The sequence below is a fragment of the Eurosta solidaginis genome, chromosome 4, assembly GCF_040869045.1.
Source record: "Eurosta solidaginis isolate ZX-2024a chromosome 4, ASM4086904v1, whole genome shotgun sequence".
Classification (NCBI taxonomy): domain Eukaryota; kingdom Metazoa; phylum Arthropoda; class Insecta; order Diptera; family Tephritidae; genus Eurosta; species Eurosta solidaginis.
The window spans coordinates 43,464,064-43,489,899 of NC_090322.1; the positions used below are offsets into that span (position 1 = coordinate 43,464,064).

The following is a 25,836-nucleotide window of genomic DNA, read 5'->3' on the forward strand; positions in this document are numbered from 1 at the left end:
TCTTCGCGAAAATCAAAAGTAAAGTTGATGGAATTCAGAGAGCCATTTTCATATGATCGCACATCTTTTGGTCTGTTATGCGCTCTAGTACATCTGATTAGGGGATTAGAATATACTCGCGGTAGGTATGTCTGTCGTAAGAGGCGACTAAAATACCAAATTGATGCAAGGGGTTGTGTAGCGCAACCCTCTCAAGGGGTTACCAGCGCAATATATAGCTTCTCCAACCCAATTGTCAGCCTCACCTACCCGTGGCGAATCCTATTTTATTAACAGCCGAAGCTCTGGGCGGCATAGCCTGGAAGGTTTAATATGGTCATATAAATCATTCCCGAGTTAGTCGGGCTAGTGGCTTTGGTGCTTTGTCACCGGAACGTACCGGATTTATATCCAGAAAAGAACCATCAACATCGATAAAACTCCACAAAGCCTTCGGGATGAATCTTTATCGTTAATACAACAACAACAACAGTACGTCTGATGTGCTTAACTTCGGTTTTACTGCCAATAGTTGGCTAATCGAGGAATCGCAGATAAAATTCTTTGGTTATAAGATCGGACAATTTTTTTTTTTTAAATGCGAGCTTTTCGATTTTTTTTTTATACACCAAGTCTTAGTTATCAGAAAAATTGTAGGAATACCTATTCATAAAAGATAACTTTTTTATCACTAAGCCAAAGATATGCAATGGATCGCGCAGCCTCACGTATATGAGATCAATCTTTCAGTAGTTTCCATAAGCTGTTCAAGCTTTAATTAGAAACCCATTCAACTTATGAAAAACTTTACAATAAATATAATTGAAAATAAGAAATAATTTCTGTAACTACTTGGCTGTCTCCTGATGAAAAAATGGGAAACCACATAGATCACGTCGCAATTGACGGCAAGTGTATAACCAGTGTCTTGGATTTGCGGACGCTATCGGGCTGAAATAACTGAAATAACAGCCCTTGTTCGAAAAAAAAAATCCCGAGTCGCTCCGGTACGAAAAACCGGCTGCCGTGGAAGCGTGGAAACGTAGCACTGTTAATACAACAACAACAACCACGCGCAAGCCCCTGAGTGTACTGTTGAGATGCAAGTATCGGCTCGGACGTTTACTTAGTGGCAGCCAAGATACACCCACGCCTCTGGGTATTCCTTCCGGATGTAGCTCACAAACGAAGAGATCATAAATGTTCGACCAGACTAAGATGTCAAATTATGGGAGTTAAATTCGCACTAACAACGAACCGCCTCGGAAAGGTTGGATGCTGCCCACATGACCACGATGCGTATGAACTCAGCTACGTGCAGTGCAGCGCAGAAGAAGAGAGACGCCCAATAAGAAAAAAGGAACGAGAAGCCGGAAGGCATGAGTGCGAGAAGTATCAGATGCTGGTGCATAGGAAAACCGGCATTTCATCTTCCTGCTCATAAAATAGACAGATTTGTGTATCGGATCAATTTAACTTACTTAGGAGATTTTGTAGAGTGCATTGTCCCGTATAGTACGCAGTTAGAGTTCGTAGGTCACTTTTGCGTAGATTGGTCAGTTCAGATGATACTCTTTTATCTGCGAGTACAAACAATTTGGCCTGCTTCTGCCATGGGCATTCATTCCAGTGTTGTCTGGGCTGTTTTGCTTCCCAGTTATTTATGTGTGTACCTTTGTGACTCTACACAAGGGCTCTGGACCAGAGAATGTTGCCATAGTATCCTGCTTGGCTAGGTCGTCTGCCAGTTTATTACCTTCATATCCCTTAAGCCCGGGAGTCCTTCCTAAGAAATCTTTATTTTTGGCTGTCAAATCACTTAAGCCTCCAAAGCATGTATCCATATGCTTTGAAGACGATTTTTAAGACTGCAGGACTAACTTGGCTTCCTGCCTGTCTGACATGATGACGATAAGCCTCTTCATATGATACTCCACCGCAATTTCTATTGCATGGATTTCTGCCTGAAAAATTAGTTAGATGCCCCCCCCCCCCTTCCGTTTTCCATCAACAAATTTTGGTCAGTCCGTGAACTCGACCTCTGACTCTGGACCATTATATGCATCCCTGTTTCCCGAAGAGCACTACCCACAATGCACACCTCAAAATTCCGTGATATTCTGAGTGTAGGGGCCATTTAATCACGAACTTGCAATACGGGATTTGCTGTTAATTTTCTCATTACATTCATATGCCGCGTCATGTTTCCGCTCTTTAGCCTTTAGAATATAGAAGGGAGGTATTCCCACTAAGGCACTAAGTGCATCAGCAGGGGACATTCTCATTGTATCTGTTATGCCAATACAAACTAATAGATACAGTTTGCTTAATTTTGTTATTGCTGTTTTTTGCATCGTCTTCGGCCAACAAACTAAGGAAGCATAGGTGACTATTGGCACCACGAAAGTATTGAATGTGCAGTTTACCTTTTTGAGTGATAGCCCGCATGGTTTGCCATAGAGTCGAGTGTAGGCGAGGAAATTTCTTGCTGCTTTGTAAAAGGTAGCATCTAGATGAGCATTCCATTGAAAAACGGATTTGCTTCCCTAATTGAAAGGAGTCTCTCCAAAGGCGGAGAGTTTCTTTGTAAAATTTAGTCGAAGAACAGCGTTCCAACAGAAAATATCTTGCCTCTACCCATAGCGCGCCTCGAACATGACCAGCTGGCATAAAATCCGATCACCCGCTACAAAAGCTAGAATGAATTAAAAAAAAATATTGATAATTGCATTGATAAAAATTTAAAACAATGCTGGGACGCACGTCTTCTGTGGCCATGTTAAACATTTGCGATAAAAGTTTGGCTCATAAGACCATTTGTGTAGCTTTGCTTTTTCTTCTATGCGTATAAAAGCTTCAGTCAATTGAGTCTTAAGGTATATGCATTGGCGTCGTTAATCGCGCAACGTTTAATTTTACTTTTTGCTTAAAAAACTTTTTTTTTAATTTTCATTCCAATATTGTGTGTAATTACCAATAATGAAAGTCCCTGCACTTACGCTGCTGTTGGTTACAGCCAATATCTTTACATCCGGGATCAATGGAGTTATGGTTGATAAGCGAGGTGAGTACCATAGTACCTAGTATTTCGAAAATATATGCAATTGTATTGGATGGCCACTGGATGATCCAAAGTTATTCTTAGTGGTCTTCAGCTGGTAGAAGTACTGAGGTTTTCGAGATTGTTTTGGAAGATCCGCAAAACTGTCTAGTGAAACGTAAGAAATTTCGGTTTTTAGATGTGAAGCTTCATGACTATAAACTTGTGAACTCATCATTTTTCCAGTCTTCATTGCATAAGGATTTACTTTCCAAATTTAGCAGCTCCCTAAATGCGTCTATAGTGAAGTACTGACAAAGACAATTGAATGGTGAAGGGAAAGTAGGGCGCAGGGAAGGACTAAAATCAGCTGACTGTCGGAACTTAGTAACATCTCAGGAAGTTGTTACGCAAATCTCTTGGCAAGAATTATTATACGAGGTTTGAGGTATTAAGGTACTCATTCTTCTGATTTCAAGTGCACTTTGTTCTCAGACAGGTGAGCCTCGCGTCGTCTGCACAAACGGTGTGTCCTATAGACGGATATTCTTCATATTGAAGACTTTGGAAACCGTTCTGCTCCCTTATTTTACCGTGAGTTCTCGGCTAGCCAACCATCGGCATACATTTCACAAAATGCCAGGCTAAACTTACTTGCTCTCTTACTTACTTAATTGGCCTTTAACCGTCTAAACGGTTATGGGCGTCCAACAAGGCGCGCCAGTCGCTCCTTCGCTCCGCCAACCGGCGCCAATTGGTCACACCTAGGGAGTTTAAATCGTTTTCCACCTGGTCCTTCCAACGGAGTTGGGGCCGCCCTCTACCTCTGCTTCCATAGGCGGGTTCCAATAGAAACACTTCCTTGGCCGGAGCACCATCTTTCATTCGCATAACATGGCCTAGCCAGCGTAGCCGCTGCGTTTTAATTCGCTGGACTATGTTGATGTTTGCGTATAGCTCGTACAGCTCATCATTAAATCTTCTTCGGTACTCGCCATCGCCAACGCATAGAGGTCCATAAATATTTCGAAGAACTTTTCTCTTGAACACTCCCAAAGCCGCTTAATCTGCTGTTGTCATGGTCCATGCTTCTGCCCCATATAGCAGGACGGGTACAATAAGTGACTTGTAGAGTATGATTTTCGTTCGCCGAGAGAGGACTTTACTTTTCAATTGCCTACCTAGTCCAAAGTAGCATTTATTGGCAAGATTGATTCTTCGCTGGATTTCAGTGCTGATGTTGTTGCTAGTGTTGATGCTGGTCCCAAATAAACGAAGTCTTTTACTATTTCGAAATTATGGCTGCCAACAGTAGCGTGGTTGCTAAGGCGCGTATGCGCTGACTCTTTGCTCGATGACAGCAGGTACTTCGTTTTGTCCTCATTCACCATCAAACCCATCTTTACCGCTTCCTTTTCCAGTTTGGAGTAAGCAGAACTAACAGCGCGGGTGTTTAGGCCGATGATATCAATGTCATCAGCATATGCCAGTAATTGCACGCTTTTATAGTATATTGTTCCAGTGCGGTTAAGTTCTGCAGCTAGTATAATTTTCTCCAGCATCAAATTAAAGAAATCGCACGATAGGGGGTCACCCTGTCTGAAACCTCGTTTAGTTTCGAACGGCTCGGAGAGGTCCTACCCAATTCTGACTGAGCTGATGGTGTTGCTCAACGTCATTTTGTACAGCCGTAAAAGTTTTGCGGGGAAACCAAATTCAGACCTAGAGGCATATAGGCAGCTCCTTTTCGTGTTGTCGAATGCGGCTTTAAAGTCGACGAAGAGGTGATGTGTGTCGATTCTCTTTTCACGGGTTTTTTCCAAGATTTGGTGCATTGTGAAAATCTAGTCGATGGTAGATTTACCAGGTCTGAAGCCGCACTGATAAGGTCCAATCAGCCGGTTCACGGTGGGCTTCAATCTTTCGCACAATACACTTGAAAGGACCTTATATGCGATATTAATAAGGCTGATTCCATAGTTGGTGCATTTAGCAGTATCCCCTTCTTAGGGACTGGGCAAAGGATACTTAGATTCCAATCGTCGGGCATGCACTCGTCCGCCCGTATTTTGCTAAGAAGCTTTTGCATGCGTCTTACCAACTCATCGCAGCCGTACTTGAATAGCCCCGCAGGTAATCCGTCAGCGCCCACGGACTTGTTGTTTTTCAATCTGGTTATTCCTAACTTCGTCATAATCGGGCGGGGGGACATATATTCCATTATCATCGATTGTGGGATCGGGTTCGCCATCTCTGCGCGGTGAATCGATGCCTCCATTAAGGAGAGCAGAGAAGTGTTCCCTCCATAATATAAGCACTCTCTGGACATCAGTTACCAGGTCGCCATAAATAGCCAGATAAATAACGGACTTAACCAGCCATACCACATCATATTACGGTACTCGTAGTAGGACAAGTAATCTTTCGGAGAAATTTCTCGCGAATACTCAAAGCCCCATTCAACTTCCAGTGAAGTAACTGCTAAGGCTTTTTTCATTCTTCTACGACAGAGAGTACTTAGTCCTGTCATCGTTCACCGAAAGATCTACTTTTTTTCCTCCTCATCCGATCTAGAAAATGTAGAACTCACAACGCGTTTACTGAGGCCACCGATATCAACATATACCTCGGCAAATGCCCGCTCTTATGAAAGATTTTGCCATTGGGGTTTCGAGCTGATGCTAGAATAACCTTTCTCATCATAAGGTTTAAGAAATTGCTTAATAGAGAGTCGCTTTGCTTGAAACCTCATATTATTTTGAATGGCTCCAAGATATCTTTCAAATTACTCCGTCGAGCTTTCAAAAAGAATTTTCGGTTACTGGCCCTATCAACTAGCACCTGAGACTGCTCGCAATAACGCAGTTCGGTGAAACATGTTCACATTTTTCTAGGTAAGCGCTTCTCTTCTCTCCTAGCATCAGGAAAATGCTTCCTTACATCCTTCATCGTATCAGTTATTTTCCTGGGTTCAATGGAGCCCTATGATGCCCGCACGGGCGCTAAGTAGTAACGTAAAGCGCTCCCACTAAAGAGTTATATTTCTAAGTCGAATATTGCTTTCGAGGGTATGGAGTCGATATTTGATATTGGCCCGAGTCTATATTTTAAACTCGTCAAGTGAGCCCATCCTCAACATTGGTGCCATGCATGCCATCGAATATGGCGCGGGCAATTTGGTTTCGTGTTCTTTGATCAGACAATAGCCTAGTAGCTAGGTATATCTTTCTTAAAGCTAAAGATGATGTCAATGTTATGCCTACAAAACGCAAACCCGGCAATGGGCAAGGCTATGTACGTTCCGTTATAACTGTTATAACTAAGCCTCTCCATTTAGTTGATCTCTGTCGTTTACATGGGTATAAAAAAAGATAGTTGATTCTAGTGGGAACTTACCTTTATACCTTACGACCTGATATGTAATTTTAGACGACTTCAACCTGTAAACTATAGGAGATCAGCCAAGCATAAAAAAAATATTATAGAGATTTTGATTAAGAGAGATACCATGCTGCAGCTCTATTGCGACAGCGGTATTAAATGCGTGGCCACAAAGCATTCCGATGACCACCTTAAAATTTCTATTGAAATTGTGGTTACTGAGAGTAACGCAGTATAAGCGCCTTTATTTTTGAAGTTTATCTTGAACTCGATACTAAAATCCTGCTACCAACAAGCACGGCGAGGTTATGTTGGGCTGGCTGGTCCGTGATGACCTCACATATACGGAAAAGGTCTATAACGCTGCAAGAAGTTTGCTTAACGATCAAACTGAGAAGCCCTATCAGAAACTAGGATCTATGTTATAAAATATATCCGTCCTCTTGGAAAATATTAGAAACTTTCTAGGGCATATGCTACTTGGTGCTTCTAAATCTGACAGTTGTGCCACATCTAATAGCTGGAGTCTTAGCCTTGCGAGCGCAGGGCACGACGCGATCGTCATATTATTGGAGCTCATTGAATTTGCGTGCCCATTACATGAAAAGTCTACTGGGTCTCAAAAAGTTACAGCGGATATTTAGGAATTAAGTTTAGGAATTAAGTAAGTAAGTATTCCAAATCAGTTTTTGTTTTTCATTGCCGTCTTTCATGTATTTTTAGCCGCACCCAGACGCTATTATCCCCTATAGATTAAAGGATACACTTTTGTTTAGAGGAAATAATCAGACAACATTCTAAGATCAGAAGACGTGCCAGAAGATGTGAGCTACCCTAAGACTGTGAGCTCTTTTAGTTGAGGGATTACAAAACCAAGAGACTTTAATAGAGATGCATCTCTGAAAACTTGGAATTAACTAATCAAATCGAGTCGCCAAGACTTATGAAAATTTTGAGGGACTCCTGCTCCCATGGGGTGATAAAGTGATATGTATCGTGACTGGACAATAAGTAGTCTGGATATGACTACTATTCCAATGGTTGTCGGTTTAATTAAAATGCCTATCGTCCTTTTCCTAGAAAGCCAACTTCTTTTTACTAGTAACGCTTTTGAGTGCTCTTCTTAGTTTTATGGGAACATCATACCGCTTGTTGGTCGGCTTCAACTCAATTAACATTGAACTAGCCTGTATTTTATGGCTAGGGCATCCACTAACGGGAAAGACATCGGAAAAAAGTGGCCTCTTGCCAACTATTCTACTCTGACTTTATAAGACTGTAATCAAGCTGCTACTATTACTCTGGACTCCTCTCTCTTTTTTTCCGCAGTTCCCTAACTTTTTTATACTCAGCTGAGCAGAGCTCACAGAGTAAATTAATTTTATTCGCATAACGGTACCCCGTAACGGCATAAACTAATCGTTCGTCCGTCCGTCTGTCCGTAAACACGATAACTTTAGTAAATTTAGAGGTATCTTAATAAAATTTGGAATGTAAGTTCCTGAGCACTCATCTCAGACCGCTCTTTAAAATGAACGAAATCGGACTATAACCACGCCCACTTTTTCGATATCGAAACTTTCGAAAAACCGAAAAAGTGCGATAATTCATTACCAAAGACGGATAAAGCGATGAAACTTGGTAGGGGTGTTGACCTTATTACCCAGACTAGAAAATTAGTAAAATTTTGGACAATGGGCGTGACACCGCCCACTTTTAAAAGGAGGTAATTTAAATGTTTTGCGAGCTGTAATTTGGCAGCTGAGTATGTAATGTTCGGTTACACCCGAACATAGCCTCCCTTACTTGTTAATTATAAGCTTTTATAGATAATTTTAAAATTTTATTTTCAGTGAATACGGGCTCAAATATTGATGGCGATGGCAATACTGATTTCAGCTTTCTAAATGTAGGTCGAGGGGCTATTCAGATAGGTAAGCATCTAACATTTTCGGAGCTTTAGAAGAGTTGTTGGGACTTTTTTTATGGAACGACAATATATTTAAACTTTTCAGAAGAACGGTCCACCAATATTCAAGAAAATGATAACAAAGCCACAAGTCCATTCAGTCTTGAGCCACAAATTAGTGCTGGTGCGAAACTGTTTAACTCAGCTAAAGAAGGTCGTGTGGCAAAACGTGAACTACTTGGTGGTCTTTTGGGTGGTCGTTCGAGTGGTAATCTACTCAATACAGTCGAAAAAACTGTGTCAGATATAGCTGGTGGTGCCCTTGGTGGCCCGAAAGGTGGTTTACTTAGCGGCGTACTAGGCGGTGAAGATGGCGGAAATCTTCTAAACTCTGTTACAAAAAGTATGTCCGGTGTAGCAGATGGTGTACTTGGTAGTTCTAAAGGTGGATTACTAGGAGGTGTATTAGGAGGAAAGGATGTTGGCAGTCTTCTAGATCCCGTTACCAAACCTGTATCTGGTGTAGCTGATGGTGTGCTTGGAGGCACAAGCGGTGGATTATTGGGCGGCGTATTAGGTGGAAAAGATGGTGGCAGTCTTCTAGATCCCGTTACCAAAACTGTATCTGGTGTAGCTGATGGTGTGCTTGGAGGCACAAACGGTGGATTATTGGGCGGCGTATTAGGTGGAAAAGATGGTGGCAGTCTTCTAGATCCCGTTACCAAAACTGTATCTGGTGTAGCTGATGGTGTGCTTGGAGGCACAAACGGTGGATTATTGGGCGGCGTATTAGGTGGAAAAGATGGTGGCAGTCTTCTAGATCCCGTTACCAAAACTACATCTAGTGTAGCTGATGGTGTGCTTGGAGACGCAAACGGTGGATTATTGGGCGGCGTACTAAGTGGAAAGAGTGACGCAAGTCTTTTAGGGCCCGTTACAAAAACTATTTCCGATGTAGCTGGAGGTGCTGTTAGCGGCGCAGTTGGCGGTGCTGTTAAAGGTGTTCTTGAAGCTGCAGCTGGTGGGAATCCCGCTGATATCGTTATAGGTAGTATATCCCTTATAAATCGTACTCAATAACAATACATTAAAATAACTCCTCAAATGCCATTATAGATACAGCCACTGGAATAGTTGATGGAGCTGTTGGTGCTGCAGCTAAGGACTTATTGGAAAAGCGAGATAGCGATCCCGTTAGTGGTGTAGTTGGTAATTTTGTATATTTATTGTGTTATACGTAAGCTGACGCTAATAATTTTGCGTATATCGTTACAGACACCGTTACCGGAGTAGTTGATGGAGTTCTTGGAGGATCAGGAAAACAAGGAACTGGTGTCCTTGATGGTGTATTAGGTGAAACTGTTGGAGGTTTAGTAGGTGGTACTGTTCCAGCTGTTCTAGGTAGTGCTACCCAATAAACTCTATATGAAAACAAATATAACAATTTAATTTATAACATTACAGACACCGTCACTGGTGTAGTTGATAAAGTACTTGGCGATGGAGTGCTTGGTGGAGTTGTTGGTGGCTCTGATAAGAATGGAGGCGGTCTCGTGGGTGAAGTGTTAGGTAGTAGTGTAAAGAATTCTTTAAGTTGAAGCAAAAATAAAATATTCTCTATATTTCGTTACAGATACTGTTACTGGCACGGTTGGTAGAGTTCTTGGTGAGTCAAATAATGATTTAGAAAAAACAGTAGAGAGTGCGCTGAGTGGTACACTATGTATTAGCATGCACAACTTCCTAGACGATAGCAACAACCAAAACTCTCGAGTGCTTTATCGTACAGCGTGTCAGGAGTAGCGCTTCATAGCTCGGCAGGTAGATCATTAGGAAAATCACTGGATGGTTTATTGTGCTTGACCTTTCAGCCGTTTGCTGTATGTGGAAGCTTAAAATGTAATTAAGTACCTCTTCAAGTTTTATAGTCCAAATTAAGAAAGGACTAAGAGTCACGTCCCCTAAATGGAAGAGTATCTGCCTTGAGAGCGACGCGTTAGCAAATAATGTGCACTGGTGTTTCATTCTACTGCTCACAAAAGCGACAGATTTTTTCATATGATCGATTTACTTAGCTGATAGTGAGTAGTGAGAGTACGTAGGTCCACTCTGCTTATATTAATAACTTTGGCTTATATTCTCGTTGCTGGCAGCATAAACTAGTTGGCTTGTCTTTCCCCTGGGTATTCAATCCAGTGTAATCTGAGCTGCTTTGTTTCCCAGCTGCTTATGATTTTCATAGCTTGTACCATTGTGAGAAAGGCTCTGTACCATAGAATGCTGATAATGCTTGACTAAATAGTCTGCCTGTTCATTACCTTCATGTTCCTGATGCCCAGGAACACATCCTACGAAACCTTGCTTTTGGCTTCTATATCAGTTAGAGCTCCGATGCACTTATCCACTAGCTTAGAAGTAATTGCGTAACCCTTCATGTAACGTAAAGCTACCTGGCTGTGTGACATAATGAGTATACTCTTCTAGGATGAGCTTCTTCGTAAACATTTCCTAACACAAACTACTATGGCCTTGGTTTCTCTGGGGTGGTGTTCCCATGGTATCGCTTTCTTCCGTTTTTCTGTCATCACCAGACCTCTAAGTCAGATTCAGTAACTATTTCCCAAATTCTACGTCTCTTTCCACAACGAACACCTTTAAAATTTCGTGGGATCCAGAGCATATGCGCCATTGCATCACGTACTTAGTTTGCAATACGGCATTTATATGAATTTTCTTATTACTTTCGCGTGCTCTGCCATATTTGCGCTCTTAAGCTCAGAGTTTTTTTGAAGTCTTAGTGTAGATGTAATACCAACGTAAATGATGCATACATCTGGTTCCTAAAGAGGTGGATGAACTGCTGTCATTAATCATCGCAACACGAAGAAAAGGTAGGGTAGATATTCTGGAAGGTCTTCAAGTCCGCAATTGTCACTTGGTTGATTTTCTTTGGGTCTTTGTGGATAAACTCTCACTTTCTCCAACATTCAGTGAATCTCATTGTACATGAAATTCCGGTCTTTGGGCTTCCACACTGAAGCGGAGCTTAAAGTTCTTCCAACTAGTAAAATATACATAAACCTGATATCTTCGTATGCCTAATTAAAAGATTTTCTCTAAACTTGACGTCAAAACATCAATGACGCATTTTTTTCTGAATGGTCACTTGAGCCCTATGCTAAGCGAGTATTGTCGTTGCTTGTTTTGTCGTATAGTCGGTTTTGTAGACAAGTGAACATCAAGTCTGGGAAGGTAGATACAGATCTTATTGCCAGATTGTGATTTTGGACACCCAGTTGAACTGCGTTGTTTACTAACCCCTTTTAGCAATATTTAGATGACAGCTGTGTAAAGTTAAACGGATTGAAATCATCACGGGTCTTCCCACTTAGTTTAAGAAATAGATCGCCCTTTTTATTCCCTTCAAAATATTTGGGCAAACCCAACATCGGTCTCAGACCAACTGACCAGTCTATTCAGTATAAAGACAGCCTTCTTAAATAGTCTTTCAATATTAAGTGCAAATAAATGTCACAAATTAAATTTTTTTTTACTTTTCAGATGGTTCCCCGAGTTTATTAACTCTTGATCCCCAAGTCCAAGTTGATGTAAATGCCCTTAATAATGTGAAACAATCCGGAGGCACAGCAAATAGTATCGGCGGAACTCAAAGTGGTAAGTTTAGTTTACTTTTAACATAAAAAGGTGAAGTCATACCATTTTGAATAATGTTAACGAAAGAACTAACGGAGGTGCTGGAAATAGTATTAGCTACAGTCAAAGCCGTACGTTTTTATTAAATAAATAGAACAACGGGCAATCTTCAGTCTGGCACTTTTAAAGAGCTAGAAGATCAACTCGATCTGCTGGGAACTTCACCTTTTTGTTTTGTTTTTCAGTTGATCCCGGCACTAACCTAGCCTCAGGACTTTTGAATCTTAACCCTCCAATTGGACTTAGTGTAAACGCCTTGAATAACGTCGATCAAAGAAGTTCAGGTATAGCAGGAAACAGTAATGGTGGAACTCAAAAACGTAAGTTCTATTATTCCAAAACTGCTTTTCTATGTTCGCCGACATTTTCTTATTTATCTTGAGACCTTCTTTAAAAAAAATATATGTTTATAGAGGGTTCTGGCTCCGCGGTACAAGGAAATGGTTTATTGAAAGTTGATCCCCAAATTGGTATTGGTGCAAATGCCCTCAATAATGTCAATCAAAAGGCTGCTGATGGAGCTGGAAACAAAATTGGTTCAACTCAAAGCTGTAAGTTTATTTTCCATATTTGTAGACCTGATGCCTCGATCTGCGCTTACTTTTTAAATTATGTTTTTTGTACTTTTAGTGGGCTCTGCTACAAACAACGGCGCATCCAGCCTCTTGAATCTTGATCCACAAATTGGTGTTGGTGTAAATGCCTTGAATAACGTCAATCAAAGAAGTTCAGGTGTAGTAAAAAACAGTGTTGGTGGAACTCAAAGACGTAAGTTCTATTATTCCTAAAATGCTTTTCTATGTTCGCCGCCATGTTCTTATTTCTTTTGAGACTTTCTTTAAAAACTTGTAAAGGTGTCTAAGTTCGGCTATAACCGAACATTATATACCCAGCGTGAGCTTCAATTGCACATTTCATTTCAGATAAATTACTTTTCTACATAACACGTGGCCCCGCTGTTTAACAAAAATGTCGCCCCATTTCCTCTGCAATAAAACTTGATAAGTGAAATATCATTGATTCAAAGCTATTTTTTGCTAATTTATAGCATATTATTTTCATCACGACTCTTTTAAAAATCTTTTATATAAAAGTGGGCGTGTTCTTTAATCGATCTCGTCCATTTTTTCTGGAAATATATCCTGCTATAGGGAAAATCTGTGTACCCAATTTTATTACGATCCGTTAATTTTTCTTCGAGTTATGGCTCCCGAAACAGAAAATTGCTTAGTCATAAAAGGGGCGGTGCCACGCCCATTTTTTTAAATTTGAAGTTTTTCCTATTTATTGTTGTAATATGACTTATATGGATAGCGAGCAGACGTGAAAACCTTGTACACATTTTTCGAGCAGGGAAATTGTGGTAAAACATTTTAAAAAATTAATAAAAAGTTGTGCAAAATATAGTGTTTTGTTCGCGCTTCACAAAATGTAACAAATAATGTAATAATACGTTATTGAATTCCTAATATATTAGGAGTTAACTTTGAGAAAAAAGATTCAAATAAATGTATTTAATAAACAAATTTAAACACATACATATACTAATAAACGGTGAAGTAAATCGAAATAAGGCAAAAGAAAAATGAGTATGTGCGCGAAATGCAATCACTCTATAAGAGGAGAGACAGGTATACGATGCGAGGGTGTGTGTAATAAAGTGTACCATTTAAGCCTTGCATGTGCAGGTGTTGATAAATATTGTTGTAAAATGTTTGAGGAAAAACCTATATATACATATATTCAGAATGTAGATTTGGTTTTACAAGAAATGCAAATGAGTGTGAAGAAAAACAATACAATATTAAATGAGTATAAATATGAGTTTGAAGAGATGATGAAGAAAAGCCAAAATGAAATAAAGGCTTTATTGGAAGCTGTAGAGGGTCGATATACTCAAAGAGTAGCACCTATGGAAAGATCACAAAAGCTTTTTGAAAGAAAAATTGGTGAGATAAAAAGCTTATATGAAATGATAGAAGAAGTGAAAAATAAAACTGAAATAATTGGTAAAGACAATGAAAAGGTACGTAACGAAATAAAGAAAATTAGTAGTAATAATAAGGAAAAAGGGCTTTCATATGCAGAAGTAATGAAAAATAATAATAAAAAAGGTGAAAACAAAAGCAAAGATACTACAGTGCCTGAATTAAAGAAACGTACTCCTATTATTGTTAAACCGAAAGTAAAACAATCGTGCGAAAAAACCAAGAAAGATCTAAACAATAAAATTAATCCTAAGGAACCAAAGATAACAGATATTAAAGCTGGTAATAATGGTATTATGGTGGTCGATAATGTTGATGAAAACGAAAGAGACAAAATAAAAGAAATAATGGACAAAGAAATTAGCAATGAATATGAGATAAAGATACCTCGTGAATATAAACCAAGACTATTTATAACAGGTATGCAACTTGAAAAGAATGGTGATGAATTAACTGAATGTCTACGAAAACAAAATAAATGCTTTGAACAGGGTGAAGTAAAAATTATCAAGCATTATAATGTTAAAGTTAGTCACAAAAATTATTATAATGCAATAGTTGAGGTGGATGTGGAAATACTTACTGAAGCGTTAAAATTAGATAAACTGTATATAGGATGGGAAAGGTGCAAAGTGTACGATGGTGTTGATATAACAATGTGTTTTAAATGTAAAGGATACAACCATAAAGCTAGTGAATGCAAAAATGAAGATGTTTGAGGCAAATGCTTGGGTAAACATAAACCCATGGAGTGCAATGAACAACCTAAAAACATGTGCATAATTTGTATTAGAGCTTATGAGAAATTAAATCTAGGGCTTGATACCAATCACCCGTACAATAGCAGACATTGCCCTGTCTACTTAAAACACTTAAATGTAAAGAAACAAAGGCTAGGATATTAGCAACTAACAATCAGGCCACTGGCTCACCTGGACCATGCTAATGTTATGCAACGTAGAGTATCAAATTACCAAAAAAGATCCACAAAGGACATCAACAATGACTTTAAATGCATCTATTTAAACATAAATAGCCTAGTAGCTAACAAATCAGAGTTGGAAGTGTTGTCGGAAGTTCATAGACCAGGCATCATACTGTGCTCTGAAGCATGTACAACCAAAGATATTCTAGACAATGAATTAAAAATAACAACCTATAAAATGATAAGATGTGATTCCCATAGCAGGCACACAGGAGGTGTGTTAGTTTATGTACATAGTACAATTGATGTTAAAGTAATCTATAATGATAACATAAATGAAAAGGTATGGTGCATTGTAATAAAACTGAAGAAGGTTGATAAAAAGTGGCAGATTGGAGTTCTGTACCACTCGTCGAGCACTAGTGATGCAGCTTTTGTTGAATACCTAAATGAAATTCTAATTGATAAATATGGAAAAAGTAACCATAATATAGTAGTCGGTGATTTTAATATTAACATGAACTGCATTTCAACATATAGTACTAAATTAAATGAGATATTTGCTGTGATGGGGATGAGCCAAAAAATAGAATTTAATACGCGAATCACAGATACAAGTGAATCGAAAATTGATTTATTATTTTCAAACTCGGATGAAATTCTCTGTAATAATTTGCAGGAATACAAAATAACTGATCATCTAATATGTATATAAAATTCTTCTGTCACGGTTTTAGAGGCTGAACTCCTCCGAAACCGCTGAACCGATTCTCATGAAATTTTGTGAGCATATTGGGTAAGTCTGAGAATCGGTCAGCGTCTACCTTTTTTTTCGCTATGTGTCTAGGGTCTTAAGATCAAAACGTGGACCCGGGTACCCCTAGAATGTGTTTATACAATATGGATATCAAATGAAAGCTGTTGATGTGTGCTATAGTACAGGATAATTTTCATACCCCTGGGTGACCAGAGTCTCCAGATATAGGCCAAAACGTGGACCCGGATACCCCTAGAATGTGTTTATACAATATGGACGACAAATGAAAGCTGTTGATGAGTGCTATAGTACAGGATAATTTTCATACAACTGGGAGGCTAGGGTCTCGCGATATAGCCCAAAACGTGGACCCGGGTACCCCTAGAATGTGTTTATACAATATGGATATCAAATTAAAGCTGTTGATGAGTGCTATAGTACAGGATAATTTTCATACCCCTGGGTGACCAGAGTCTCGAGATATAGGCCAAAACGTGGACCCGGATACTCCTAGAATGTGTTTATACAATATGGACGTCAAATGAAAGCTGTTGATGAGTGCTATAGTACAGGATAATTTTCATACAACTGGGAGGATAGGGTCTCGCGATATAGCCCAAAACGTGGACCCTGGTACCCCCAGAATGTGTTTATACAATATGGATATCAAATTAAAGCTGTTGATGAGTGCTATAGTACAGGATAATTTTCATACAACTGGGAGGCTAGGGTCTCGAGATATAGCCCAATACGTGGACCCGGGTACCCCTAGAATGTGTTTATACAATATGGATATCAAATGAAAACTGTTGATGAGTGCTATAGAACAGGATAATTTTCATACCCCTGGATGACTAGGGTCTCGAGATATAGGCCAAAATGTATGCTTTAGTACAGATTAAGTTTTACACCGCTGAGTGACTACGGTCTCGAGATATTGGCCAAAACATGGACCCGGATACCCCTAGAATATGTGTGTATTATGGATATCAAATGAAAGCTGTTGCTGAGAACTCTAAACTTCATTGTGATATTCGATTAGTCGCATCAACCTGGCAAAACTGATAAATATGCATGCGAAGCGGAAATAAAGACAAGAATTAATCATACCCACATACCTATTTACATACATCCTATTCGATTTACCTGAAATTTCCTATATAAGTTTGACTATATTAGTATTTACGATGCTTTTTTCCAGGAAGTATACCAGAGACGGGCTGGGATTGTGAGTAGGACTAGGGCGGGGACTGAGACTGAGACTCGGTGTGGGACCGGAACTGAGACTCGAAATGGGACTGGAACAAAATACATACCATCCTCTGGGACTGGCAATAGGAGATGAAGAAGAAGGAGAAAAACTTGAGAAAAGAGAAAAGAGAGAAGGAGACTGAGAAAGATATAGAATGAGACGGAGATGGAGATGAAGCGAAAAAGACGGAGGGAGGAGTGAATAAAAAGATTAGGAAAAAGTGTAGAGGGGTAGGGCAGAGTTAGACGGAAAAAGCTTATTAAAATGTATGCAGATAAGCCAAATTTAGGGCAGAACAACGTCTGCCGGGTCTGCTAGTGAAATTATAAAATTTAATATTAAAACGTCCAAAGTATACAAGATTAGACTGACCAAGAAAATCATAGCATGGGACAAATATAATAGTGATATTTTAATAAGCATCCTTAGATCATTTAACTTCAACTTTACTATAAACTTATCAATTGAATTAATTAATAATGTAATGATTCAGGCTATGGAAAGTTTAACCTACGAGAAAGAAGTGCATATCAAGTTAATGAATAAATGGTATGACAGAGAATTGGCACAAATGAATAAATATAAATACAATATGTACACGCGTGCGTTACCAACTGGAGAGTGGGATGAATATAAAAATATAAATAGGTCATACAAAAAAATTAGTCAAATTAAAAAAATAAAGTATATGGAGAATAAAATTATTTTGAATGAATAAAATGCTAAACAAATGTGGAAATATCTCAAACAAACGGTTAACCAAACTAAAGATAACGAAGGGATAAAAAAGGTGATACTGGATGGCCTACTGGTTGAAAACGAAACCGATCTGGCGAATGGTCTGAATAGGTTTTTTATAAACAGTGTGATTGAAATTAATAATATCATCGAAACCTGTCAAGTAGCACTAGAGGATACACAAGTCCATTCAAAATTAAAGTTTGCTGAAATTACCACCGATGATGTTATTAATATCCTAACAGACTTTAAATATAAAATAGGTGGAAGAAAACTGATATCCGAAGGTGTACTAAAAGATTGTATATCGTATACCGGATATTTCTATGCTAAAATAATCAATAACAGCTTAGAAGATGGTGTGGTACCTGAAATGTGGTAAACGGCAACAATAATACCTGTGGAAAAAGTTAAAAAGACAATGCAACCTGAAGAACTTAAACCCATAAATGCCCTACCAAGTGATGCTAAAATTCTCGAAGTCGTTGTTAAGAATCAGTTGGTGAATCATCTTGAAGTAGATAATATACTAGTCTACCAACAGTCAGGATTTAGGAAAAAACATTCCTGTGAGACAGCGCTGAACTTGGTGATATCTGATTGGAAAGAAGAGCTAAACAACAAAAAAGTAGTGGTTTCAGTTTTCCTTGAGAGCTTTTGAAACGGTGGATAGAGAGATATTAATAAAAAAAATGCAGCGGATTGGCAAACTGATATTGAACTTAAATGGTTCCGCAACTATTTGAAGCAGAGAAAGCAGAAAACAGTTATAAATGCTGTGACGTCGGACGAATTAGAGGTACCCATAGGGTTACCTCAAGGCTCAGTATTGGCACCTATATTATTTCTTATATACATAAATGACATAGTCAATGCTATCGAATGTTGTGAGATTAGACTTTTTGCGGATGATGCATTAATTATGATAAATGAAAATAATATTAATACTGCACTTGCCAAAATGCAACATGAACTAAATAACTTGTATAAATGGTTGTGTGGTAATAGACTGAAACTAAACATAAATAAAACTAAATATATGATAATAACAAGGAGGAATATCAATGAGGATGATATAGCCGAGCTAAAAATAAATGATGAAATCATACAAAGAGTTAACAGTATAAAATACTTAGGAATAATAATTAATAAACTCAAATTTGAAGATCATATAAATTATACAATTAAAAAAGTTGCTAATAAAATAGGAGTGATGCAGAGAACAACTAAATTCATTCAAAAAAAGTACAAAATAATCTTATATAAATCAGTTATAGAACCGCACTTCATGTACTACCCGTCAATTCTATTCATAATATCGGATAAAGAAGTAGACAAGTTCCAAAAGCTTCAAAATAGATGCATGAGATTTATTCTTCAGAAACCTAGAGATACCCGAACGGCTGACATGTTGAAGGCTTTAGACTGGTTAAGTGTGAAACAAAAGATTTTTTTCCACTCCATGAATTTCATATTTAATATCAAACATGGAAATGTACCTGAGTATTTAAATAAAAATATAGCATTAGTTGAGCAAACTCACAACATAAATACGAGGAGCAAACATAATTTCAAATTGCCGTTTTTTAGCACTGAAATTGATCAACAGAACATTTTCTACAAGGGTCTGAAAAGTTACAATGATCTGCCTATGGATATAAAAAGTTGCAACCAAATAACAGTATTTAAAACAAAATTATATGAATATTGTAAAACCTTAGCTATAAGATAAAAAACTGTAATATTTTCTAATTTACGAATTAAGCTTCTGGCCGTAATAAATAAATAATCTAATCTAATCTAATCTATAAATCCACTTGGGAAATGAAATACCATTGATATAAAGCTCTGTTTTGCAAAGATATAGCTTATTTTATTCGTTCACGACCCTTTTAAAAACCGATTCGATAATTTTTCTTCAAAGCATTCCTTATAGTAAAGGGTTTTGTTACGATAGGTTTAATGATTTTTGATTTATGATTAATAATATTTGTAAAATTGATTTTATCACAAGTAGGCGGTGCCATGCCCATTTAAAGAATTTTTTTCAAATTTTTTCCGAGAGTCTCAATATCAGTTCGCACGTCAAATTTCAACATTCTAGGTGTATTTTTTACTAAATAAACAGGTTTTTTCTCTTTTCCAAAATGTTATATTTATAAAAAGTGGGCGTGGTTATCATCCGATTTCGCTCATTTTCATTACCAATTTATTCTGGGTCCAGATAGGCTCGTGTACCAAATTGGTGAAGATATCTCAATATTTACTCAAGCGCAAAGCACGCTGAATATAAAAAAAATATGTTTACAGAGGGTTCTGGCTCCGCGATACAAGGAAATGGTTTATTGAATGTTAATCCCCAAATTGGTATTGGTGCAAATGCCCTCAATAATGTCATCAATGAAAAGACTGTTTATGGAGCTGGAAATATAATTGGTTCAACTCAATTCTGTAAGTTTATTTTCCATATTTGTAGACAAGATGTCTCGAACTGCACTTACTTTTTGAATTATATTTTTTTATTTTAAGTGGGTTCTGCTACAAACAACGGCGCATCCAGCATCTTGAATTTTGATCCCCAAATTGGTGTCGGTGTTAATGCATTGAATAATGTCAATCAACAAGGTGGGGCAGGAAACAGTGTTGGTGGAACTCAAATACGTAAGCTCTATTATTCCAAAACTGCTTTTCTATGTTCGCCGCCATTTTCTTATTTATTTTGATACCTTCTTTAAAAAAAATATATATGTTTACAGAGGGTTCTGGCTCCAGGATACAAGGAAATGGTTTATTGCAGGTTGATCCCCAAATTGGTATTGCTGTAAATGCCCTCAATAATGTCAATCAAAAGACTGCTGGTGGAGCTGGAAACACAATTGGTTCAACTCAAATCTGTAAGTTTATTTTCCTTAATGTAGGCCTGATATCTCGATCTGCACTTACTTTTTGAATTATAATTTTTGTATTTTAAGTGGGTTCTGCCACAAACAACGGCACATCCAGCCTCTTGAATCTTGATCCACAAATTGGTGTCGGTGTTAATGCATTGAATAATGTCAATCAACAAGGTGCGACAGGAAATAGTATAGGCGGATCTCAAAGTCGTAAGTTCTTCTTGTTACAAAATTGACCGAGTTTTCCATAAATAAGCATTTAGTTGCAATGCAGAATGTACGAATATCTCTCTAGTTTTTACACGTCGCGAAATTTGGTCCTATTTCCGACCAAATCCTCAGCTAACTTATTTACAACGAGGAGGTGGAAATATTGGCATTATGCTACCGACTGTCCTTCACCCAAATATACTGGGTGTGACGTTCTATCAGGACCTACATTTTGGCAAGCATGCAGCAGATATTGTACCGTAAGCTAAGAGCCGTAACAAAATACTGTTGTTGTTGTGATTGTTGTAGCCATAAAGACACATCTCGAAGGTTTTGGGGAGTGTTATCAATATTCATGGCCCATTGCCGGACATAGATCTGGAAGGTTCAACAAGCATCATTAAGGCATAAGCCCGACCACCTCGGGAACGAAGTAATATAACCACATTGAACCTTCTAGGCCATTGTGGTTGTAGGTGAGGTTGGCGATTGGGTTGGAGAAGCTATAAATTATGCTGGCATACCTTTAAAAGGATTGCGCTACACAACTCCTTCAATCAATTGTTTATTTAAGTCGTATACATATATATATATATATATATTTTAAGATCCTAACCTGCGGGGGTATTAACAAAATCCTCAAAATCCTCGCTGGCAGCACTTGTGGCAAAGACAAAAAACTCCTATTCTAGCCCAACATCGATCTGGATACTTCTATGCGTTAAAGTCTTACTTATACAGAATCAACCTCGACATACTCAACGTATGTCCCGCTTGTAACATATCCCCACTGACAACAACCATATTTTCAATTCCAATCTGGAACCAACGCCCGTAATGCCTATACCTCTTTGCTTTAACCATATTGAAACTGCATATATCCTTGGACTCCCATTAGAGGATATTGAAAACACTGCTACAACAAGAACCATCTGCCTGTCTCATATCTTGCTCCTCTTTACTTTGAAAAACAATAAATTAAACAACTGTATGCTCAGAGTGTTTGCGAGCTTATGGAAATTTCATGAGAGTTCTTATTCTTTTTCACTTAAATCGAAGCCATGCCATAGTCTCCCTTAATGTTTTTGACACCACTAGTGATGCCGCTTCAACCAGTTAATAGTACCGTGTAAATTTTGAGCTTTTTTATACTCTACTTATTGATTGAATTCGCGTTTCTTATTATGAATTGAATATTCTAGAAAGCTCCGGCTCCCCAAGCTCAGCCAACGATGGCGCACCTTTTGTCAATGTCTCACCTCAAGTAGGCGTTGATGCTGCTTTGCTTAATAATGTGAATCAAGATGCTACTGGAGGTAGCAACAGCGGATTACTTGGTGGATTAGTAGGTGCTTTATTGGGTAATGGAGACGCTGGAAATAATATGGGTGGAACGCAGCAGATAAGCAGTGATGGTAACAACGTCCAAACTTTGGCCAAAGTGAGCCCTCAAATCGGTGTAAATGTGAATTTGCTCAATCAAGTAGAACAACTAACGGGATTGTTAGGTGGCATTTTGAAAAGTCCAACTAGAATTGCTGATCTGTTGCGTTCTGGTATACTTGAAGGTCATGAATTGGAATGTAGTGATAATATTGGTAGCTCGCAGCAAGGTGAGTACTGAAATGAAAGGAAAATTCAATTTACTAGATAAAAATATTAAAAATCAGTTCATTGAAAAAAGTAGCACTTAAATAAATAACACTTAACTAAATTAATCTTAGCTTGAATCAACTAAACTAATTTGAGCAAAGTTAGTCGGAACGAATAATTTGAAATTTAATTCGAATTAAGATTGACAAATTAAATTGAACAGTGAGGAAAATGAAATGCAAGAAATTAAAACTGAACTAAACTCAGTTAATTTAAATGAATTTGAGCTTAACCAATTTGAATTATTTAAATTAAATTCGATTAGAAAATTGACAATTCAACCTACATCAAATTTAATTTAATTGAATACAACTCAATTCAATCAAATTTATTTGCAGTTTATTTATATTTATTAAACTCAACTAAATTGAAATAAATATTCGCAATGAAATATTTATTATATTTAGTTTACAATGAGGTGAATTAAACTTAATTGAAATAATCTTAGTTGCAATCGCTTCCATAGTTCAGTTAAATAGAAAATTATTTAACCAAGTTTAACAAAATTTATGTGTCTTGAATTCGATATTAAATTAAATTGAAACAGATTGATATTATTGGTTTGAATTTAGCTAAAATTAATTGATTTGAATAATATAGAATCCGTTTTGACAATACAATTGATTCATTTTTCACACAATTTAATTGAATTGATTTTTTGTGGTAGCTGGTATCAAATTTCGAATTTAAATTATTTAAATGAATCGAACTTGGATTTATTTATTTGATTTTGATGGAATTAAAATAATATGGCATCATTTCAAAACTCCTCCAAACTAGTTTAATGCGTTTCTATTGAGAATAATACTCTATTTAATCGAGTTAAAATTATTGAGTACAGTGTAATTGGACTAAGTGAATTACATTGAATTAAACTCAAATGCTATGTTTAGCTTTTAAGAGAAATTTATTTAACAGAAGGAATTGAAATGTTTGATTGCAATTAAATTAAGCTGAGCTAAATCAAACTGTACTGATTAAATTGATTAACATAAAAATTATAGAAAACAGAAATTAAGTATGGCGAACAACTTTTAGTTGTGATAATTTGACTTGAATTAAACTGTAGTAATTAGGATTAACTAAACTACGATATATTGATTTCTCTAAATGTAGTTTAATTAAAAGAGTTCTGTATTGAATTGAATTAAAATCAATTAATTTTAATACGATTAAAATATGTAAAATATTTTGAATTTAATTTAAATATGAATTGAATTCAAATCAACGAAATATGTTCATTCGATTAATCACTTAAACCTCTTTTTATTTCTACCCTCTATTTCAGGAAATAATAATAAAGGCTCATCTCTCATCGATGTTAGTCCACAAATCAGTGTAGATCTTAACTTGCTGAATAATGTAAAACAACAGGTTCGCTGCAGACTGAGACCAAAGCCCACTACACAAAAACCAGTCGCAACAACAAGCTTACCTCCAGTACAACCTACTAGTCAAGCACCTTCATCATCTCCCACCCTCCCGGCAGTCTCCCTTCCACCAACTTCACTTCCTACACTTCTGCACTACCCACCTCCTGCACTCCAGCCAATCTCACTCCCTACACTTTCACCAGTCTCACTACCCACATACCCTCCAGCTCTACCACCAACCAGCTGTTTCGAGATAACTGATTATGATGCTTATGGAGCTAAAGAAAATACTTGCACAGTGTGTGTTCCGCAGACATCGATCCCAGCATCAACTCCATATACAGAGGGAAGCGTAGTCTACCAACAACCAGCTGAATACTCGCAATCAAGTGTTAACTACCCACAACCAGCTCAATCGCATCAACAACGTTGCTATCGTCGCCGCTGTAATAAATGGAGCAAATCAACCTGCTGTAGGCAGAACTATTCTGAAGAGCCACAGTCTCTCGTACCTATAACGGTTAAGAATTTCTTTGAACATTAAAATATTAATAAGATAAATAAATAGATAACATACACTGACCAAAGATGCTAAAATTAATGTAGACTATTGTTGTTGTTGTTGTTGTAGCGATAAGGACACTCCCCGAAGGCCTTGGGGAGTTTTATCGATGTTGATGGGCCTTTGCCGGATGCAGATCCGGTACGTTCCGGCACCAAGCCCGACGATCTCGGGAACGATTTGTTATGACCACATGCGACCATCTAGGCTATCCCGCTCCCCCACCCCCTAGATCCATGAGGAGTTCGGGGTCGCCATTGCCTCGTCAATGACACAGGTTTCGCCAAGGATAGGTGGAAATTGGGTTTTGAGAAGCTATATATTATGCTGGCAACCAGAGAGGGTTGCGCTACACAGCCCCTTTAATCTGGTATTTTAGTCGCCTCTTACGACAGGCGTACTTTCCGCGGGTATATTCTAACCCCCAACCCCACTGGGGCAGCGCTGACGGTGATAAAGCTTGATCCTTCACAGTGAGATGTATAGCAATATTAAAGGGAAGCAAATAGATTAACTACCTTGAGGATTAGTTCTTGGAATGAAATACAAGTTGCAATAGCTTTATCCGACTGCCTTCTCGTAATACGTCGTCTTTTCCAAAGTTCCTTCTTCCGTTTGGTTTCCATGACTATATCCATGCGTATTCTTCTCGTTTCGCGATTTGACCTTGGAACTGGCATTTAAATCTCCGCCCTTTCTTCCATCAACGGTGCGTTCTTAGCCCACTCTATATTTTCGAATCAACTTCCTAGAATATTTTACTGTCTCGAAGATTTGACAACTCTGGCGTGAAACACGACGTTCTTCATGGTAGACTGAACTGTGCCAAGAATGACGCGTGTTCGAAAAACCAATTTTTGTGCCAGGACCTGATAGCTTGTTGTTTCTCAATATTTTTTCCTGAATTTGGATCGCTATAAGCAATTGCTATATAATTAACCTTAAACTGATAATACAGTCCTTTGAGTCATTGGAACGCAAACAGTACTCAAGCATTATGCTTAGTGAGTAGATAACTTCTTTCGTAACCCCATGTCCGAAGGAGAGCTAAGGTTTCACTAGGAGCACAATAAAACGCCGTACTGCCTAGAAGAGGCGCCCCTTGTCTATTTAGACTAACCCTGACATACTAACTTTACTTTCTTCATTTAGAGTGTTCCTTAATTGCACGAACCATCTGTTTTATAGATACGTAGAGCAAAGCACTCTACTAGGAGAGATCAAAGAAAGCTCGGTTAGCAAAAAGCTAGAGGAACTTTCGTGAGGAAACGAGGACAGTCGTCGTATATTATCCATGATATGTACAACGCTATCATTCGACCGGTGACAACGTATGGTGAACTACTGTGATTGAAGCAACTAGAGCAAAAAAAGTAATCAATAAAAGGTTGCATCTCGCATGCCTGGAGATATCAGGCGCTGTTAACAGCTCACCTGAGGAAGAGTTCCCTGTCTCTGAGA

At 38.1% G+C, this 25,836-nt stretch overlaps 1 protein-coding gene across 2 annotated transcripts; it reads left to right on the forward strand.

The window, feature by feature from the left end:
- The first annotated feature begins 2,856 nt into the window (after positions 1 to 2,856).
- On the forward strand, positions 2,857 to 24,414 carry LOC137249649 (uncharacterized PE-PGRS family protein PE_PGRS10). 2 transcript variants are annotated; one of them, XM_067781349.1, is made up of 17 exons: positions 2,857 to 3,043; positions 8,254 to 8,334; positions 8,416 to 9,357; positions 9,426 to 9,518; positions 9,585 to 9,710; positions 9,774 to 9,878; positions 9,943 to 9,975; positions 11,871 to 11,984; positions 12,209 to 12,343; positions 12,437 to 12,574; positions 12,654 to 12,791; positions 19,994 to 20,134; positions 20,213 to 20,344; positions 20,440 to 20,577; positions 20,656 to 20,787; positions 21,990 to 22,400; positions 23,729 to 24,414. In XM_067781349.1, exons 1-17 carry the CDS (start codon positions 2,959 to 2,961, stop codon positions 24,355 to 24,357), a joined length of 3,573 nt encoding a protein of 1,190 aa, XP_067637450.1. In that variant the 5' UTR covers positions 2,857 to 2,958; the 3' UTR covers positions 24,358 to 24,414. The 2 variants fall into 2 exon arrangements, with proteins under 2 accessions (XP_067637450.1, XP_067637451.1); XM_067781350.1 differs by having other exon boundaries at positions 12,236 to 12,343.
- The last annotated feature ends 1,422 nt before the right edge of the window (positions 24,415 to 25,836 follow it).